The sequence below is a fragment of the Ammodytes marinus genome, assembly GCF_949987685.1.
Source record: "Ammodytes marinus genome assembly, chromosome: 5".
NCBI classification, from domain to species: Eukaryota; Metazoa; Chordata; class Actinopteri; order Uranoscopiformes; family Ammodytidae; genus Ammodytes; species Ammodytes marinus.
The window spans coordinates 13926473-13943317 of NC_137234.1; the positions used below are offsets into that span (position 1 = coordinate 13926473).

The 16845-nt window shown below is 41.8% G+C and overlaps 3 protein-coding genes across 3 annotated transcripts; 1 reads left to right on the forward strand and 2 right to left on the reverse strand.

Annotated features, from left to right (window-relative positions):
• Window positions 1–44: 44 nt before the first annotated feature.
• Window positions 45–6315, forward strand: ighmbp2 (immunoglobulin mu DNA binding protein 2). The gene is made up of 16 exons (XM_080027585.1): window positions 45–180; window positions 806–888; window positions 1518–1687; window positions 1777–1972; window positions 2079–2176; window positions 2323–2486; window positions 2652–2852; window positions 2930–3077; window positions 3168–3342; window positions 3651–3833; window positions 3928–4046; window positions 4138–4232; window positions 4411–4534; window positions 4625–5443; window positions 5539–5738; window positions 5971–6315. Exons 2-16 carry the CDS (start codon window positions 809–811, stop codon window positions 6166–6168), a joined length of 2970 nt encoding a protein of 989 aa, XP_079883711.1. The 5' UTR covers window positions 45–180; window positions 806–808; the 3' UTR covers window positions 6169–6315.
• LOC307250478 (E3 ubiquitin-protein ligase TRIM39-like) lies at window positions 6229–9434 on the reverse strand (the record flags this gene model as incomplete). The annotated part of the gene is made up of 6 exons (XM_080027586.1): window positions 6229–6870; window positions 6952–7070; window positions 7152–7174; window positions 7449–7679; window positions 7818–7913; window positions 9042–9434. The coding sequence occupies 6 exons, from the start codon at window positions 9432–9434 to the stop codon at window positions 6320–6322; spliced, it is 1413 nt and encodes a 470-aa protein (XP_079883712.1). The 3' UTR covers window positions 6229–6319.
• A 484-nt stretch (window positions 9435–9918) lies between these two features.
• Window positions 9919–16708, reverse strand: rapsn (receptor-associated protein of the synapse, 43kD). Its single transcript, XM_080027386.1, has 8 exons — window positions 16146–16708; window positions 15075–15413; window positions 14286–14444; window positions 12963–13061; window positions 12676–12798; window positions 12514–12567; window positions 12024–12223; window positions 9919–11810 (listed from the first exon to the last, which is right to left on the reverse strand). The coding sequence occupies exons 1-8, from the start codon at window positions 16368–16370 to the stop codon at window positions 11738–11740; spliced, it is 1272 nt and encodes a 423-aa protein (XP_079883512.1). The 5' UTR covers window positions 16371–16708; the 3' UTR covers window positions 9919–11737.
• Between the last annotated feature and the right edge of the window lie 137 nt (window positions 16709–16845).

A 16845-nucleotide genomic window follows, 5' to 3' on the forward strand; every position in this document is an offset into this window, starting at 1 on the left:
TCATCTGAGCAGATAGGTGGCAGTGTAGCTAAAATGCTAACAATATAACACAGTAAAAGAAGACAGCCCGAGTCAAACAACAAGCCCACCGGCGTAATGTCATGTAGGATATTTTACCGAGAGACTTTCTGATAACAATTTGTTTTTCTCTGAGCTGTGTCTTAGCTCACATTAAAATAGGTGAGTGTTTTTGTCGCGTGCTAAATGTGGCTAAATGTAATAGCTAAGGAGAGGTACTGTTAGCAAGCTAAAATGTCAGCATTTCTTAACACTGTATCCTATGTAAACTTTAGATCTATATTTTTTTGTATATTAACATTAACGTTAATCACAATCAAATTCAACGATAGTGTATGAGAGGCAAACACTGGGGCTGTGTTTATAGGACACTATAATGTAAAACGTATAGGCTATGGGTTGTGGCCTGTGGGGGTGGTGGAAGTAGTATTAGGTTATTATCAGAGGCATTATGATGATGATTTGATGTTGCAGCTATGTGAATTAATTTGCACTGTAAATACATAAAGTTGATTAAAAAAAATATTTGCCTCTTGAGGTGGCCTCTAGTGGTGTTGGAAGTGTAAAGTTCTATAATATGAAAAATACTCAAAACTGAACCTAAGTAAAGTGCTTGAATAAATGTAGAATGTAGTTTTACTTGTCAAATGTGACCTAGTGTGTTTGACATTGAAAAGTTACAGTAGTAAGTAAGTAAGTAACACCTCTTCTACTTTGTCTGTTGCTTGAAGCTCAAGTCACTTTTGCTTTTGTGCTGTTACAATGATCATGTTGTGGATCTTTCTAGTAAATGATGGCGGTGGAACAGTTTGTGTCAAAGACACTCGAGCTCCTACAGGAGGAGAGGGAGGCTGAAATAGAGGAGACAAGGTATGTACAATATCATCTTGACTGTGATTCTTACTAAACAAGGGGTTATCCAGATATGTTGCCCTGCAACCACCATAAAGTTAGGAGACTTACAAAAGAGTGGTCAGAAATTAAGCAGCAGAGGCAGAGGTACTGTGACTTTAAGTCCCTGATATGGGAACCTTTACCTCCCATAATACAACTGGATGGTGTGTCCCTGCCTCTTTCAAACTGCAGCCCCTCAGTTTTTTAATGCAGGCTTTCTGTAATATGATTTGATGCATCCAAATCCATGCTGAGAACACCCTGATGACATCACCAGCCTCATGGGTTATTTCCCACTTGGCTGGATCCAAAACAGGAAGTGGACAATCACATCTCATTTATACTTAACTGGGTGTCTGCCTTAATGGATGTTCATACATATTTGTTGGTACAGTCAGAAATGTTAGGCTTCATCTTAAAGCAACTTTTATATGTAACACTTGGGAATTACCACTTGTTTCTATGAAGAGATTGTGGTATGGTTTCAGGTAAGGCAAGCCTTTTGCCTTAACCTACAATGTTTCCCCACAGCATATTAAACAAACAGCATCTTATTATTGCTGGCTGTTACAATGAAATGACAGTTTTGTGTTTTGTGCCCTCAGGATATGGCGGGAGAACAGCTCGCTCAAGGATCTTCAAAATAAAGGTGTTTGCCTGCTGAAATTGCAGATAGGAAGTCAGTCCACGGGCCTGTACGGTCGCACAGTTGTCATCCTCGAGCCAAGAAAGCATCTTGGCTTCTTATCTCTGCCAAGCAACAGCTTTGGACCTGGTGAGGAGGAAATATGAAACATCTGATCAGTTTATTGTGACTTTGGTTTCATGGTTTGCTTAAAGTGTCATTCATGTATTTTTTCACAGGGGACATAGTTGGGTTGTATGACACTGGTGACTGCACCGCAGCATCAGAGGTCGGCACAGGAATAGTGACGAGGGTCAGCCAAGCTTCTGTTAGTGTGGCCTTTGACGATTCAAAGGATGGCCTCAGCTTTGAGACAGATGCTCTTTACAATCTCTTAAAGTTGGCGAATGACGTCACCTATAAGCGAATGAAAAAGTGAGTGACATCTGTAAAGCACCTGCTGCAATGTCCCTAAAACAGCTACAAGTGAGATATGATACTTTAAATCGACTGGTTTTCACTGCGTGTTTTGTGCTTGCAGGGCCTTGAATGTATTAAATGGATACGGCAATGGACCAGCTGGCAATCTGATAAATGTTCTTTTTGGAGACTCGACACCTTCTTCTCAATCACAGCCAAGTAAGTCACACATTAAAAAGTAAACAAAAATAGGCCCTGTAATCGTTATATGAAAACATAGTTCTTGGTGGTAGTTTTTACACAGGTATGCAGCTTGCTGTTTGCACTGATTTCAAAACCTAATTCTGGGCATTATATTTCATCAGATGAAGTTGGATTCTTTAACTTGAACCTGGATGATTCCCAGAGAGAGGCTGTGTCCTTTGCTCTGTCTCAGAGAGAACTGGCTGTGGTTCATGGACCCCCAGGCACTGGGAAAACCACCACTGTGGTGGAGATCATCCTGCAAGCAGTCAAACAAGGCCAAAAGGTGCAGATAGTTGATTTTTATAAGTGTAAAATGTAAATGTGAATATTCTTTAAACCACTTATTTAGCTAGATTTACTGTGTTTCGTTGTCATCGGTTGCTGCAGTTGTTGCATTATCTCAGCCTAGACAGGATCATATTCATGTTGTGATTCTGCATTTGTGCAGGTCCTGTGCTGTGCCGGGTCTAACGTGGCTGTGGATAACTTAGTGGAGAGGTTAGCCCGCTGCAAGGCAAAGGTACTGAGGCTGGGCCACCCCGCCAGACTGCTGGAGTCCATCCAGAAACATTCACTGGACGCCATCCTCGCTCAGAGCGACAACGCAAATATCATTGCTGACATCCGTAAAGACATCGATAAAGCTTTTGTAAGTATTGTATTGTGTGCACACAAGCAGTTATGTCACAGTGAATTATTTTAAATATTTTGTCTTTATATTTTAAGATTGGAATGAAGAAGAATCGTGAAAAAGGAGAGCGTGTGAACTTCAAAAGGGAAATAGGGGAGCTAAGAAAAGAGCTGAAAACCAGGGAAGCAACAGCCATCAAGCAGATCCTAAAAAGTGCTGATGTTGTGTTATCAACAAACACAGGTGAGTCATGGCTCCTGAGTGCAGACAGTGTCATTCAGTTGTTGCTATGGTGATGAAAGGCAATCAGTGAGAACTTGTCTGCGTCCGCAGGTGCGTCTGACGACGGCCCTCTGAAGTTCCTGCCGGCGGAGCATTTTGATTGGGTGGTGATAGACGAGTGTGCACAGGCTCTGGAGAGCAGCTGCTGGATCGCCCTGCTCAAAGCGCGAAAGTGCATTCTGGCTGGAGACTACAAGCAGCTACCACCTACCATCAAATCACAAACGTAAAATAACCTGGAAACTAATAGGATTAATCCTAAATTGTTCATTGAAAGCTCAGATGTTGCAAAATCCCAATGGGTGCACAGAAACCCTTTTTCTAATTGAGCCCTGCCCCCTTCAGACCAGTGAGAAGAGACACAGACAAAAACACAAATACATAAATCACTCACATGAAATAAATACAACTATCCTCATTTAGGCAAATAATATGTGTGCTTGTATGACTCTACGGGACATAGTAAAGCTGATCGAGAAAAAAAGTGCCATTTAAAAGATCTTGTTTACACTGTTCTTTTTTTGTGCTCCACAGGGCTGCCTCAAAAGGCTTGTCTATCAGTCTTATGGAGAGACTTATTAAGATGTGTGGGGACTCAGTGGTTCGTATGCTAACAGTCCAGTATCGCATGAACAGTGCCATCATGGAGTGGGCCTCCAAAGAGATGTACCAGGGAAAGCTAACGGCTCACAGCTCTGTAGAGTCACATTTGTTAAAGTGAGTGTGAGCTTGACGATGTAAAGGATCTTACTGTTGTTTTCCAGTGAATGATAACTCACTAAAGTAAGTGTTTGTGTCTTTGTTGCAAAAGAGATTTACCAGGTGTCACTTGTGTGGAGGAGACCAGCACGCCGCTTCTTCTTATCGACACCGCGGGCTGCGGCCTGAGTGAGATGGAGGTCGCAGATGAGCAGTCCAAAGGAAATCAAGGTTAGTCATTTATACTGTACAGAAACATCATGGGATTACAGCTCCTGTGTTATGGGTTCTTCTAACGGTATGTTGTTTACTTCATCCTCAGGTGAGGTAGACATTGTTGAACTGCACATAAAGGCCTTGACCGAAGCCGGACTTAAAGCTAAAGACATAGCTGTTATTGCTCCGTACAATCTACAAGTAAGTCACTTACTGGACTCTGCTGCTGCTGCTACTGTACTGTGTCAAAGTAATAATGCAATTACCATAATACAATCCCCCCACCCCCCAAATAGAAAATGTAATGTTAAACTGTAACAGGTATGTGTATCCAAATAACTTATTTATTTGTTTTTTTGATGTTTCAATCTCTGTAAAGGTGGATCTTCTGCGTCAGAAACTATCTGTGAGGCATCCAGAGCTGGAGATAAAGTCTGTGGATGGATTCCAGGGCAGAGAGAAAGAGGCCGTGGTGTTGTCATTAGTTCGGTCCAACAGAAGAGGTAACTGTTTGGCTGTGAAGTCATGTCTGTTTCTACTTTATCTCACACATACTGTACACATACATATTTTGTATATTCTGTTCATTTTAGGGGAAGTTGGATTTCTGGCAGAGGACAGACGGATTAACGTCGCTGTAACGCGAGCCAGACGTCACATCGCGGTGGTGTGTGACACCCAAACCGTCGGGAATCACGCTTTCCTGAAGTCCCTGATTGATCACATGACTGAGTTTGGCGAGGTCAGGACGGCATTCGAGTACATCCAGGACATCGTGCCACAGAACTACACCCGCGACCACAAAGACACGAAGGCCAACGCGTCCACCAGACAAAAGGTTAAAGATCAGCCACCCGGCAAGGCCAAGCAAGGACAGAAGAAGTCCAGCGGAAATGGCAGTAATGAAAATACTGTTTGTACAAAGAAGCACACACCGTCCTGCATTACAACACTGGCGGAGGAAGAGCAGAAGAAGAACAGGGAGGCTGAGATCAGAGGGCAGGTGGAGAGCTTTCTGAAGGACTTCAATCGGAGTGAACTACAGTTCCCAGCATCCTTTAACTCCCATGACCGCCTGCTGGTCCACCAGGTGGCTGAGGAGCTGGGCCTGCTGCATGAGAGTCAAGGTGAGGGGATAGACAGGTGTATCACTGTCTCCAGGCCCCAGGAGTCAACACCAGCTAAGAAGCCAACACAAGAAGAAGAAGAAAAAGGAGGAGGAGCCCAGGAAGAGGAAACGGTCCCAAATCCCCAAATGGCGCCGCTCTGTCAACCCACGTTAGACATGAAAAGTTTACATTTGGAGCGGATGAAGAGGGAGCAGCAGAAAAGGGAGGAAAATGCTCAACAAAAAAAGCAACAGAACAACGTCCTAGCAGCTCAGGGCCAGTCGTCAAAGAAGTCGTCAAAAGGTTTGTAGTAAAAACATCCTAAATGGTTGTTGTTTATTTTTAACCTTTCTGCTCTGATGTGTTTGTGATAATTAACTCTACAATTTCTATTCCAGCAAAGAATCGAACAAAGGCGAGCGCTGTTGCCATCGCTGCCGCGGCCGCACCAGACGAAGACTTCGATACACTCATCAACGCTGTCGTGAAGGCAGAGAGCCGCTGCAGTTTTGTCAAGTGTAAAGCTTCCGTGCTAATGCTTGGACAGCTTTGCCTGTTCTGCAACCGGCAGTATTGCCTCAGTCATCACATCCCAGAGGTAAGACAGGAACAGTACCCAACCCAATAGTATTTGTTTTGGTTTGTGGTTTTTTTTGGGCCTTGGAGCTGTGATTTACCTGATTTCATAATGCCATTGATATTAGAAATGCATTACAAAAAGTATCCTATACGTCTGTTTACTGGTATATCACTGCTAGAAAAAGTGTGATGTGTTTTTCCTGATCCCATTGTCATGTTGTAAACACTTATTTTTATTTTATTTTCTATAGGTCCACGGTTGTGGAGACAAAGCTAAGTCTCACGCTCGTATGAGAATAAGCAAGGAAGGTGTTCTTTATGCTGGAAGTGGGAAGAAGGACAAATCCATGGACCCCAATAAGAAGCTCTACCTGCAAAGGAAACTGGACACTAAATTAAAAGATATGGCAACCCAAAGGAAACCAAAACCCAAAGAGGACAGTTCATGATTACATAGGAACAGGAGACTTTATGCTGAACAAGTTAAAAAATGTTAATAAAAATGTCATGATTGCATCATGGTTTTCAAAATATTCAAACCATTCAACTTGTCCCTTCATTTTGTAAGTTATAGCATCTATAACACACATAGTCATGTGGTTACTCTACATCCACTTTTATATTCAGGGGACAGATTGTCAGTGGGCTGGAGTGTTTACCCTCCTTATACAATCCAGGGGAGAAGTAGGGGAAAATCCTCTCTGTAAATCTGTCACAGAATGTGTGTATTGTCGTCAAGTCGGCAGCGTTGATGAAAACCACCTTTCCCTTGTCGTAGTCCAGTTTTACAGTGATCTTCTCGGGCTTCTGCTTCAACACGAGCTTGGTGCGAGGCGAGGTCTGGGCCCAGAATGAGTCTCCATTGCACAGGCCAATTACCCAGAAACCCTCAGCCGGGTTGAGGAAGACGGCATTCTTCCTCTTGATGGACTCCCGGGCCACTCCTATGTACCAGTCCTTGCCTCGGGCCACCTCCACGGTCCAGCTGTGCTTCCCAGACGTGTAGCCGGTGGCTCCCAGCACGCACACCCTGCTGGTGCAACGCTCGGGGTTGTTGGGTAGGAGCTGCTTGCTGCTGTATTGCACACAGGTGAACTCTGCAGAGAACTTTAGGTTGGACTGGGCCGTGTTTGGATCCAGAGTAATAGGAACTGAAAGTATAAAGAAAGTTTCTTAAGTACAGTGATACTTTATTGGAAACTTTTAACTAAAGTCGTTGTCTGTTCACTCACCACATTTGACAATGTTGGCCATCTTCTTCCAAACCCCAAACTTCAGTAACCCAACATGCTTTGCAGAGTGTATCAGGATATCTCTGATCAACTCTGGATCACAAATGTTGCATTTGACCCTGAAACAGGTTTTAGAAATGACATAATTGGCTTAAAGACAGAGTTAGTGCTAATTTGAGTAGAAAGTGAATTACGCATACCGTTTCTTTGTCTGCTTGTAGTCCTAATGTCACAGAAAGAAAGTGAAGAAACGCGTTATATTCACAAAATGTCAGGTGCGTAGTTAAAAGTCACGTGTAGGTGCAAAGCTATTGGAAAGCAGCATTGATAAAAGTACACAGAGCTTTGGCTCAGGTCATTGATTTTTTTTTAAAGGATTTAAAAACGTAAATGGATGTCGATCTGTATATTGGTCCAGAAGACTATTATGGTCACCGGTCAATGTATCCTAATAACTTTGAAAGTAATGAAAGTAAAAATAATGGCTGTAAATGTACCTGTAAAAATGGCAAATCCTTTGCTCTGAGGGCCGCCTCTACGTCACTGACGGTGGAAGCGAAGGTTTGGATCTGGTCCTTGATGCTTTCCAGCTTCTCACACATAACCTGCGTCTTGATTTCCTCTTCCTGTTTGAGGACCGTCAGTCTTGTGTTTTCCTCTTCCCGAAGGAACTGGTGCAACTCCTCAAACTCCTCTTTAATTGCTTTCTCACTTTCATAAGCTTGGATCTGTAACGTTGAGAGGAACGGTTTATGTTTCAGCAGTTGACAAAAGGACTATTAGTCTAGTTGAGAGTGAGCATATAAATGTCTATAGAGGTATGCCACAATTCATGTTATGATGGAGACCAGTGTAATGGCATTTACCTGAATATAGTTTTTTGTTTCCTCCCAGTGCTCTTTTGTCTTGTTCAGTATTCTGAGATTTTTCCTCAAGGACTCCAGCATGGTGGAAATTTCTGTCTGAAAGGTTCAGGGGAGAGTTAAAGGTGTAGTGAGTCCCCCCCCCCCCCCGGGCCCAGCAGCAGACCCGGGTTCGATTCCCGCCTGCGGTCGTTCTCTGCATGTCACTCCCCTCTCTGCCCCATTTCACCTCTGTCTCTCTGTACTATCAAATAATAATTAATTAATATTATTAATAATAATAAAAATGCCCAAAAAAATATGTTAAAAAAAAAGAAAAAAAAGGTGTAGTGAGCTATAGGAGAGAGAGCTTGTTGATATTTAAACTGACAACCAAAACAAATACACCCCTCCCTTCCTGCTCCTTCAGAGGCTTCGCCCCTAGACGTGCCTAGCCTTAAGCAACAGCAGTAGTCACCAACTTCTACATGTACAATAGCACTGTTGTTACTAACCTTACGTTTGCCTGTAGCTGATAGGTTGGAAAAGTGTTGACGGACTCGGTCAGACAACCTTTGTTTACATACCCATTTACGGAGCCTGGGCTGTGCATAAACACTAAACTTCTTTTCAGTGCACACACAGTAGGGACAGGTAGCAAATAGTGAGTCGATATTTGCTGATTTTTACAAAGTGTTTTGTATTAGGATTGCTGACTCAACCTTTAAACATTTAATGTCAGGATTATCTGGGCCAAAATAATTGCAATTAACCACGTTATCCCTCTCTTAAGGGGCTTTAAAACATACTGGAATCAATTTAACCTACATTTTGTTAAGAAACAAACTTTTACTATGTGTGCCCTTTTACTACATCGTAGTAGAAAGGGCACATCTTTATTTTGAGGGATACATTCGGCACGTTAGCAGTTAGACGTCATTTTCAATTAATTTGTGAAAATATTCATGATTATCCCAATGAGCAACATATTGTGTGCATGTTTTTTCACGATTCACGATCAAATCGTATATAATCTCCTCCTTAGTATAGAGTACAGACCAAATGATCTATTGATTACTTGAGAAAAACAATTACCATATTAACTTACAATGAAATCCCTTACATCTCCATCCACCTTGGCAACAAATGTTTGCTCTCTCATATGTTATAAACTCATTGAATTGTGTGTTACACCGTGTGTGCAGTAAATCCCCCTGTATATTTCCCCTCTTTCTATTTTTACACTACCTTCTTCTGTTGGGTGGCCTCCTCCACAGGGCAGCACTCGTGAACTTTGTGCTGTTTTGACGTATGGCATACGAGACAGATGGGCTCTTGGTCGTTGTGACAAAACAGCTTCAGCTTCTCGTTGTGAAGAAGACAGACTTCTTGATCCCTGCTCGTCCTCTGTGCTTGATATTCCTCGGCAGCTATCTTTAGGGCCAAATTGATAGGAGGCCTCGCAGGGACGGACACAGTGCGACACACAGGACATTCTCGGCATCCTTTCCATTCCCAGAATTTCTGTAAACAAACTCTGCAAATATTGTGGCTACATTGGAGGAGAACAGGGAGGCAATAAATCTCACAGCATTGAGGACAAATTAAGGCCTCTTCAGAAAGAGAAGTCATTGCTGCCATCAGCTTGAATGGTTACTGTCAAGTGAGGTGACAGGGGGGAAAAAAAGCCCTTCCTGCTTTTCAGGTGTAGTGATTCTAGGCAGGACACACCTCAAACGCTTCAGTGAACTTTTGTAAATGCTGGTAAACTAGTATAACTGGTTAAAAGATGCATCAAATATTCCACATACTTTTGTCAAAACTGTCTCATGTTATTGTCTTTGGCGACTGACGCAGTTTCAGTCTAAAAATAAGTACCAAAAATGTTTTCCCCCCAACATTTCCATTTATACATAGCATGCAAAACAAAACACAAAGTCAATAGCAGCACTGATATCACAGAATAGTGACACTTCCATTCACTTTCAGTGCGCTTTATTTTCCATGATGAAATATTTCCATATTCCACACAGTAACATGGTTTGACTCGATGCATAAATATATAAACAATGCACTTTAGTCCGACTCTAAATCACGGTTATATTAACATGACGTCTAGAAAAACATAACAATTCTACATGTACTTCAGTGTGTTATTACTGCATTTATCCTCTGAGGAGCTGGTAAAGCTTAGAGGCAGAAACAGAGGTAGTTTAAACCATTAAAATGAGTGGCTGCACTGTCAGAAAAAAATCTTAGTTAATATGCCCCAAAATCCAAGAGTAAAAAGTGTCAATATTATCTGTGTCTCACAGGATGATTTTTTTTACACGGCTGTAATGCAGGTAAACAGACATTACTTTGGATGAAGGGACCTCAGACAAGAACCAGGTGCTGTTTAGAAACATGGTCAAGAAGTGATAAGTTCTCCAAATGAGAAACATAAGTGCTGGTGCAGTAAAAGTAAATGTGTTGGTCTTTCTCTTCTCGGGCTGTAAAAGAAACTTGTGTTGTACAGAGAGAGAGAGAGAAAAACAAAATACTTCATATTTTAAAGTCATGGTTTTTGTTTAAATCTTTTTAGGAAAAAGATTGAGAAGCTTTGAAATCATTTGTCCTCACAATAACAAACAGTCATTCTATTTTTACCAGATGTTTCAACTAATCAATGTCTCACATGGTTTCAGTTCCTCAACTGAAGGAGCTTCTGTAACTGAAAACCTTTTTAAGCCACTGTGCTTTTGATTTATTTGTTTTTTTTAACCCACCGAATCACAATGTAAAATAAGTTTAACAAATGTATGAGGAATCCGAATGATAAATGGCCACTTAATATTAGATAATACTATAATAAATAATTCTAAAATAAGTAAATACACAGTTTATATCACATTTGATGTAATCCAAAGATGTTGCTTGGCATTGTAAATAAAACATGCAACTTCACTAATGGGATAGCTATGTGTCAAATTGATACATTTTAACATATGGCTACAAACACTACATTAAAACGGATGTATGTATCTCCTGTGTGTGTGATTGGTCAAAGAAGATCCTTTCCCAATAGGTTTTTACTTCTCAACAATACTTGTCCTTAAATTGCAACACTGTTAACAATGATGTCAGACTTAAGAGTAAAACATTCTCATAAATGGACAGCCAAGGAATTCTTACAAACACAATGTGTGTTGATCCTGCTCCTTAATCTCAGTGAATAAGGACGAAAAACAAACAAACAAAAAAAACAGCTGCATGTACCTGTTTTGTAAAGACATACTAGTTTTTGAATGGTTAAGAGATTTTAGTTTTTCTTAGGTTTTACAAAACACCTCAAATAAATCAAACTTTTAGAACACGAGAATAGTATGTACATGAATACAATAATAAATACAGATTGTATGAAATCAGTCAAATAAAGAAATGGCTCTGATAAAAACACATCAGAAGACTGTTGAGCGGAGAAAAAGTGGATGACATTTGAAAGGTTAATATCAGAATTTGAGCAACACAAATATCACTGAATTCTTCTTCCGAAGATCATTTGCTCTTTGATTTGACCAAACAACTCTTAACGCATAAAATAGCAAATACAAGTTATAAATGCTCTTCGGACGGTCCATGTTCCTCTATTGAATTCTGCAACAAATGGCCAGTCAGATGGCAGAGACAATGTAGGTTCTTTCCTCAGCCCGTACCGAAATGTAACACTGTCAATTGTACCTCGTCAGTCAGCGAGTCAGCTGTCTGTCAATAACATGGATGCCTTTTTGCTGCGCACTCAGAGTCGCTCTCTGTGACACTCTGAGTTCAGTTCAGCAGTTATTCCATATATCAGACATCTTCAGCACGTCCTGAGGCCGCCTGCTTCTCTCAGATCAGTCAGGAGCCCGGCCAGGCTTGGTGCTGTGTCTGCAGATCCAACGCAACAAGCTACAGTCGCACAATCACACGAATCCAGGCTTCATGGATGACTTGAAACATTTAGGACAACCCTTTGTCCCGTTTGTCTGCAGACACCTGAGAGGATAAAACAGCAGAGCGTCAAGGTTCATCTCTCTGCCTGGAAATGTGTTAAAATAAAGGAAACCACATTTTAAAGGTACATATTTGACTAGAGTGCAATAGAACTCAAGACCTATCCTATATTCAACAGTGTGTATTTTTTTTTGTGTTATATCTGGATGTGTGAACAGAACACTAATAAATAGTACTCTGTGTTGGAACACCCACTTGAGATGGAAAATGTGGGAACAGGGTAAGGCCTGCAGCTTTTGGTCCCTGTCCCCGATGGACTCTCCACACATGCCGCAGTAGAGCTCCAGCTCCTCCACACACTGCAGGAACTTCACCACCTGTTGCCTGAGCTCGTCCTGCTGCTCCCGGCTACGATAAATCCCTTCACTCAGGCAGTGTGTCTTCAGCGTGCACAGCTTGGGATACATGCCAGAAACAAACAGTGTGTGACACATATAGACTCCAAAAAGACATCTAATCATTTCCCACAGTCAAACATGGCTTCTTCAAACTTCTCGTTTTCTCAGACAAACACACAAAATCCCCAGAGAGTATTAGTTTCTACAAGTGTGACAAATAAATATTTTTGCTTAAGAAATGACAAACAGTTATTAAATCATTTAAAAAAAGACTGATTAGCTTTTTCTGCCAGTTGGCTTGATTAATCGACCAATTGTAGCAGCTCTACTTTTGTGACATCACTTACCTTGTTTCCCATTCCATCAGCCAGTTCCTGCGCTCGCTGCAAAGAATCAAGAGCCTGGAAAATAAACGGTGTGGGAGGCGGTGTGTCATAATCATCACATATAAAAAAATCGTGTCGGCAATATTTTTGCTAGTGAGATTAATAAGTAATTGTAATAAACACCTTGTCAAACTCTTTCTGCAGCAGCCAACACTTTGCAACCCCCAGGTAGACCTGTGTTTGTCCCAGGCGGTTTCCGATCTCAGTCATGATGGCCATTGCAGACTCGTAGCGAGGGAATGCTTTCTATGAAAAGAAATAACCAAAATCAAGCTCAACATTAACATTGGGGAAAAAAACTAAATGTGTAAGTCAAACCTTGTAAGTGAAAAAAAGAACACATGTATAAAACCATAAAGTAAACTCTTGTCATTAAACCCAATAAATGTGCACAAATGCTGATGCCTTACGTCACCGTCGCGCCGGCAGCGGTGTATGTCTGCAAAGTTCAGTAAGCACAGGGCCTGCAGAGGGCGGTCACCATGCTGCAGAGCAATCTTCATAGATTCCTGTTGAAATTCAAGACATATTTTTAAAGCTCTGCTGAAATATGATGAGGGGAAATTATTCAGGATATGATAACATGAAATTGGACTTTCAGGTTAGATACATTCAAATGACATGGAAGGATTAAACATTGTAGTACCATAACCTATAATAAGCGTCCTTAAATGTTCTCGTTACGCTTGCAAACATTTTATGAGTGACATTTAATTAGGAAACAAACATTATCTCTATGACCTTTTCTCTTCAATCTGTATTTGGATGATCTTTCGTTAAGAGAAACAAAAGAGTGTAAGACAGGAAGTATGGTGGGGGAATTTCATATGTGCACAGATATAGTTAAAATAGACATAAAGCCTACCGTATTATACTGTGTGGCAAATATAGTTAGGCAAAATGAAAAAGCTCCAGGTGGCATTTAATGATGTATTTAGGATATTTATTCCAAACCTCCAAAAAGGTGCAAGTTCTCTTATTTTTGGAAACATTGGAACAAATGTGTAGATGGGATATCAGAAGCACTTTGATCATATGCCCTTCAATGAACATAGCTTTTTGTCTTGTTTTGTTGTGTTTTTAATATATGTTATACTGTTATGGACCTGTGTGTCTGAAATAAAGTTGATATTTGCATGTAAAGATGTGGATGCTGAAACTGAGGGCGGTATTTCTTGAAACTACTTTTACAAATGACATGCAGCTATTTCATTTAGCAGTTTCAGTATCAGTATACTTTTAGCCAAACCACACTGAAAAGTGATGCGGAACGTGAGACATTGTTGTTTCACCTTGTACTCTTGGTATTCGAAATATGACACAATGTGTAAATTGTTTGGCCAAATGCGCAAATGTAATAAATCTGAAATGCATCCTGCCGTCTTGTTACTCCAGGCTTCTTTTGCACTCCGAAAGGCAATGACATCAAGTTATTTTTCACCCTTGGTACATTATTAGAACAGGGTGAAGACTAAAGCCACCCTCTTCATTAACACTTTAAAACCAGCGCCTCTGTGAGCATATTTTGGTCGAGGTCTAAGGCCTTGTACAACAGAACAACTGCCGCCTGCACCTGTCAGCAGCACAGCATCTACTGTATCAGTGGCCAAAGGAGCCGAGGGACAGTAACTTTGTGGTGAAACAAAAACTGTGACATTCTCTAAGTTTGCCTTTTGTGGGATGAATCCCGCCTCTGAGGAGGGTATTCGTGCGCTGGACATGAAAAACAATACCTCGCAGCATTCCATGGCGTCTGGGAGGCGATCCAGTTTCCTGTAGGCTACAGACATGTGGTACTGGCTCATGGCTCGATACTTGAGGCTCCAACTCTTGCCGTAGTCATTGACGAGCTCAGCTGCTTTGCAGGGGAAGAACAGGGCTTTCTCATAGTCCTGTTGGCAGAAGTTAATGATGATTAAGATTTCTGAAGTACAATTATTGCCCACCAATGACAGTATCTCAGTCAAACCTTCTTGTACTAATGGCCTGGACACTCTGGTTTATAATTCCCTTCCTATGGATGTTTAATATCTGTGTTTCCAGTATCTTTAAGTGGCACATCATTTGTTTTCTTTCATAGAACAACTTGCCATATGAGTGCATTCTTCATGTGCTACTTCATGACAATCCCATTGAAACCAATCTCCGAGGGATTACTCTCACAAATCTCTGATGTCAAGGGTACTACATAGGCCCCCTGCCACACAGCCATCCTCACTCCGCCCATGTTTCACTACGCACAGTACTACATGAGCCAACCATTGATGATGTTTGCTCGGATGCTCTGCATTGTTATCATACTCTGTAAATAGGCTATGAGTAGCGATTGCACAATCAAACAACATGTGCAACCATGTGAATGTTTTACCCAAATCAAATACCAGAGAGGTCTGCAACAATCAAATTATCTTGGATTTTTTTTTTCATTACATAACTTGATGTACACATTAAAATGGTAATAAAATAAATCAGCTTTCAGATTGCCTCAGAACAGTGAGATCTCATTGCCTTCATTAAAGTACCTTAAGCTGGACGTAGATGTTTCCCAGGCTGCAGCAGACTCTACACTCCAGCATCTTATCGTCGTTGTTGTGTGCGTAGCGCAGGGCCTTCTCATAGCTCTCCAGAGCCTTCTGGAAGACACTGAGGCCCAGGAAGGCATTGCCCATGCTGAGACATACCTGGCCATTGAGCTGCAGGCTCACAGTGGTGCCCTGCATGTTTAAGCAGGTCTTACAGTAGGACACGGTCTTCTGGAAGTCGCACAGCTTCTCGTTACTGCGCGCCAAGTTCAGGTAGCCCTCTGTCAGGTAGTCAGGGTCCTCCATTTCTCTGGCTGTGTCGATTTGATCCAGAGCGTACTGCAAAGACAAGAGCGAGGGTGTGGTGGTAATGGAAAACATGCAGTCAAATTGTGGGTGAAAGGATGAATGTTAGAATAAAATAGATGGTGAATAGAAGAGAAAATATATGATAAGTTCAAAAAAAGACAGAGGTTCTCTTTAAAGTCCTCGTCAAAGCAGGGTGAAAGAGGGTGGGTGCTGCTTCAGTAAAGATGATTATGTCAACAAGACACCCCACACTGATACTCGGGTTGCAGGGCACTTATTTACTCCTTGTGGAAACCACAAATTAACCCATGCTTCTCAAGATCAATGCAAATGGAACTAAGACAGTGACCTTTGGCCCTTTTCTCGTTCAATAGTCGCTTGGGACATAGTGGAAATGTTTAAAATGCTGCTACAGCATGAACGGCACCGGTCAGGAGCACACATGAAGACGTATTAAAATTGATGAGATATACAGTGTCCTCTCTCTCTCTTTCATATACTCTACTGCTGGTTACATAACATAAAATATGATCACAATCTAAACATGAACTTTCTACACCAAATGACAATATTTAGAGTGGGAATATAAATGAAGGACAACTTTCCATACAAGGGAAAAGGCATATGGCATAGTATCTTAAAGTTAAACCATTAGAAAAAGAGTGTGCTCATCAATATAGAATTAATTGTATTTGCTATATAAAGTGTATCTAAGTATTATTAAGTCATTGTACTCAGAATTCTGTTCATTGGACGGCTTACCTTGAGCATATCTTTATATTTCCCCATTTCCGAGTGCGCTGTGATCAGGCACCCCAACACCCGAAACTTCCCTCCAGGATCTGAGGTCTTCTCCAGCACTTTTGTCCAGACATGAAGGGCTTTGTCCGTCTGATTGGACTGATACAACCTCAGGCCCTTCTCTATCTGCTGCTTGGTTTGGTCCTGGCCCATCTCTGGTGCAAGGCGCCTCATAAAAATATTCATTCGTTTAGGCCATGTAATAGCGGTGAGGCAGCAAGAAAGTAGATCCTTGCCATGCACAGTACAACTCCAAAGAAGATCCCTTGAAGATGATCCCTGTGAGAGGTCGGAGCCAGGAGGCCTAGCAGATCCCGCTCTCTCAGCTCCGGCTGTGCTGAGACGGAGACGAAACTGGATCCACCGAAGTAAAGCGGCAACGCACCAAGACCATTATCGCCAATCGCTTGGTAGAGAGCTGTGTGGCCAGAAAAACACCTTCCACTCTTAACCCTGCAGTGATCCACTCTCACCATCAAGTGTTTCGAAATTCTCCCCTCGGATGTCCGTTTGAAAAATGCCAAAGAAACACGTTTCCTGGCGGAGTGCTAGCGGCGATAGCCCAGAATATCTACTCCCTCCACACCCCAGCGAAAGGAATTCTCAGCACCCCCCCTCCCCGTGTCCATCCCCCTCCACCTTCCTCCTACTGCTGGCGCTA

Coding starts and splice junctions, on each gene's coding strand:
- ighmbp2 (XM_080027585.1), top strand. CDS start 809: ATGATGGCGGTGGAACAGTTTGTGTCAAAGACACTCGAGCTCCTACAG. Junction 2,177..2,322: donor TTCTTCTCAATCACAGCCAA/GTAAGTCACACA, acceptor ATATTTCATCAG/ATGAAGTTGGATTCTTTAAC. Junction 4,233..4,410: donor TTGCTCCGTACAATCTACAA/GTAAGTCACTTA, acceptor ATCTCTGTAAAG/GTGGATCTTCTGCGTCAGAA.
- rapsn (XM_080027386.1), bottom strand. CDS start 16,370: ATGAATATTTTTATGAGGCGCCTTGCACCAGAGATGGGCCAGGACCAA. Junction 15,414..16,145: donor AATATAAAGATATGCTCAAG/GTAAGCCGTCCA, acceptor TTGTCTTTGCAG/TACGCTCTGGATCAAATCGA. Junction 11,811..12,023: donor TCCCACATTTTCCATCTCAA/GTGGGTGTTCCA, acceptor TTATCCTCTCAG/GTGTCTGCAGACAAACGGGA.